The following is a 2,736-nucleotide window of genomic DNA, read 5'->3' as shown; positions in this document are numbered from 1 at the left end:
TACTGGCTTTGTAGGAGCCTAGGCAGTTTGGATGCTCACCTTACTAGACCTGGAAGGAGGTGGGAGGTCCTTGGACTTCCTACAAGGCAGGGAACCCGGACTGCTCTTCAGGCTGATGAGGGAGGAGGACTTGATTGGGGGAGGGGGAGGGATATGGGAGGCAGTGGAGGGGAGGAGGCAGAAATCTTTAATAAATAAATACATAAATTTAAAAAAAATAAAATACAAATTTATGTCCAAAAAGAACCCACAAGAAACAGGTGAAGTGGAATTGTGAGGATTCATGGAGGGTTTCAATATAGAAGCATCTAGGGTCTCCTAGGAGATGAGCTCTGGGCATGTCCACAAAGGAGTTTCTAGATTGGGTTGAGGTGGGAAGACTCACCCTAAATATGAGGAGCACCATTGCCTTAGCTGGGGTTCCAGACTGAATGGAAACGAGGAAGCCAGCTGCACAGCCGCAGTCTGTCTCTCCCTGCCTCCTGACTTCGGGTGCAGTGAGCAGTTGCTTCCAGCTCCTGCCACCATGCCTTCCCCGAGTGATGGGTGGTGGCCTCAAACTGTGAGCCAGGTACATCCTTCCTTCCTCAAACTGCTTTTGTTTTGTCCCAGCAGAGAAAGTGACTAACACAGAGATTGCACAAAACAAAAACAAAACCATACACAAAACAGAGGCAAAAGAGAATTTGGAGGGATGGTTTCTCTTTGGGTACAGGGGAGAGAGTCAGGGAGGAACACGGGGTGAGCATCTGGGGCAAACAGCAGTGGCCAGGTTTTGCCTTCAGACCTGAGCAGCTGCAGGGGACTTTTTTTTTTTACTGTGATTTTTTTTTAAAGATTTTGATTTTTAAAGTGCATACGTGCCGCCCACACGATGGTAGGAGAGAACCAACCCCCACAAGTTGTCCTTTGACCTCCCACATACATGTCATGGTATATGCCCACTCCTGACAAAATAAACCAAGAAATAGAATTTAATGTTTAAAAATAAAAATTCCATTTGTAGGGTTTTTTGCTTTTACTTTTTAAAGATTTGTTTTTATTTATGTGTATGAGTGTGTGTGTGTGTGTGTGTGTGTGTGTGTGTGTGTGTGTGTGTGTGTGTGTGCGCGCGCGCGCACACGCATGTGGAGTGCCTGCAGAGATCAGAATAGGATGTCCCTGGAGCAGGAGTTATAGGGAGTTGTAAGTCACCTGGTATGGGTTCAGGGAACCAAGTTCAGGTCCTTTGCAAGAGCAGTGTATAGTCTTGACTGCTGCTGAGCCATCTCTCCAGTCCTTAGATTTTTGTTTTAAAAAGAGTCTTCCAGACTACTTGTTAAGCATGCAGTCTCCTGTCTCAACTCCCAGAGACTCTGATACAGTGAGTCTGAATGAGGATCCCAAGTGTCAACTTTAAGAGACTAAGATGTTTGGTAGATTGTAGGTACTGGAGACCGACCTACAGGGTCAGAAAAGATGTCAAACTTCTGCTAAGTAGAGAGGTGGCCTTAGGGATGGGAGAGGAACACAGATTCAACAGATGTTAACAGAGGTCTGTTCAAAAAGACCTCCAAGGGGCTGGAGAGGCAGCTCAGTGGGTAAAGATCAGAATCTGGATCCCAGTACCTGGGTTAGAAGAGCCAGGGTGGTGGCTTGTACTTGTAACCCCAGCACTGGAGTGGGGGTCGTGGAGCTCACACACAGGAACACACTCAGAACACACACACACACACACATGCATGCACACACACACACACAGTCTTTAAATTCTCAGAAGATATTAATTGAGGAATTCACGAACAAGAAATCAGGATTGTAGGTAAGTCCCAGGAATTCTTAAGACAGGCTGTATGTAATATTGGGGAAACAATTGACCACAACAATAATAAATAGCAAGCTTTTTTTTTTTGAGAGGGTTAGACATTTCCCTTTTTTGTTGCTTTTTTGTTTTGTTTTGTTTTGTTTTGTTTTACAAAGCTCATATTGTGGGCTCGGAGTGGTAGCACATGCCTATAATCCCAGCATGCAGGAGGCTGAGGCAGGCAGTTCATGAAGCCTTCTCTCTGACCTCCTGGATCAACCCAGACCTGTCAGACTCTCTAGGCATTGTTACTGCTCCCTTCTGTGCCAGCCTTCTCCCAATTTCTTACCTGTCTGGTGTCTCCCTTGGCGTCGTCTCCCTGTTGCCTTACCTTTTCCTGTCATTCTCCAAATTCACACCCTATCATTCTCTATCGCGTTTCCTTGTCCACTGCCTGTCTTCCTCCACCCCCACATGGAATGTTCTTGCTGAACATGTCCTTGGTTTCGGCACCAAGTGAAACAAAAAAATCACAAACAAACCAATAGAAAAGGAAAGGAAACAGGACTGCTCCTAGGTACAGCGGAGGAGGAGGTTTATTGTAGCTATATGGGAGAGGATCTCCAGAGTCAGGGACATCTGGGAGAGTCCAGAGTGGATGCGACCAGACTGAGCTGGGCCACGTGGAGAGAGGGGGAGGGGAAGGGGAGAGAGGGGAACCAGGTGCAGCAGCCCAAAGGTACAAAGAGAGTGAGTAACCAAAATGGTTAGCTTACATAGGGAAGGGCAGGTCAGACCCTGGGCTGGAGAGTACAGAGTAGGGGGTGGGTGTGCCAGCCAGGAGGCCCCTGTAACAGGTAGGGACTGAGGGATGCAGGGGAACCGGGTGGCCAGTCCAGGTCCACTTTGATAAGTTAAATAGTCACCTCAGGCATTTGTCCTAAGAAACTTAA

The 2,736-nt window shown here is 47.2% G+C and overlaps 1 protein-coding gene across 1 annotated transcript in view; it reads right to left on the bottom strand.

Moving 5' to 3' along the window:
• Tinagl1 (tubulointerstitial nephritis antigen like 1) overlaps nucleotides 1-2,190 on the bottom strand; it is a 34,495-nt gene extending 32,305 nt beyond the window's left edge. The window contains exon 1 of the mRNA XM_026781794.1: nucleotides 2,133-2,190. Coding sequence (XP_026637595.1) covers nucleotides 2,133-2,187 — 55 coding nt within the window. The 5' untranslated portion in view covers nucleotides 2,188-2,190. The remainder of the gene's footprint in view (nucleotides 1-2,132) is intronic.
• Between the last annotated feature and the right edge of the window lie 546 nt (nucleotides 2,191-2,736).

The sequence above is a fragment of the Microtus ochrogaster genome, chromosome 10 (assembly GCF_000317375.1).
Source record: "Microtus ochrogaster isolate Prairie Vole_2 chromosome 10, MicOch1.0, whole genome shotgun sequence".
In the NCBI taxonomy this organism is placed as follows: Eukaryota; Metazoa; Chordata; class Mammalia; order Rodentia; family Cricetidae; genus Microtus; species Microtus ochrogaster.
The sequence above is the reverse complement of the archived record's forward strand: the minus strand, read 5'-3'. Positions and strand labels throughout refer to the sequence as shown.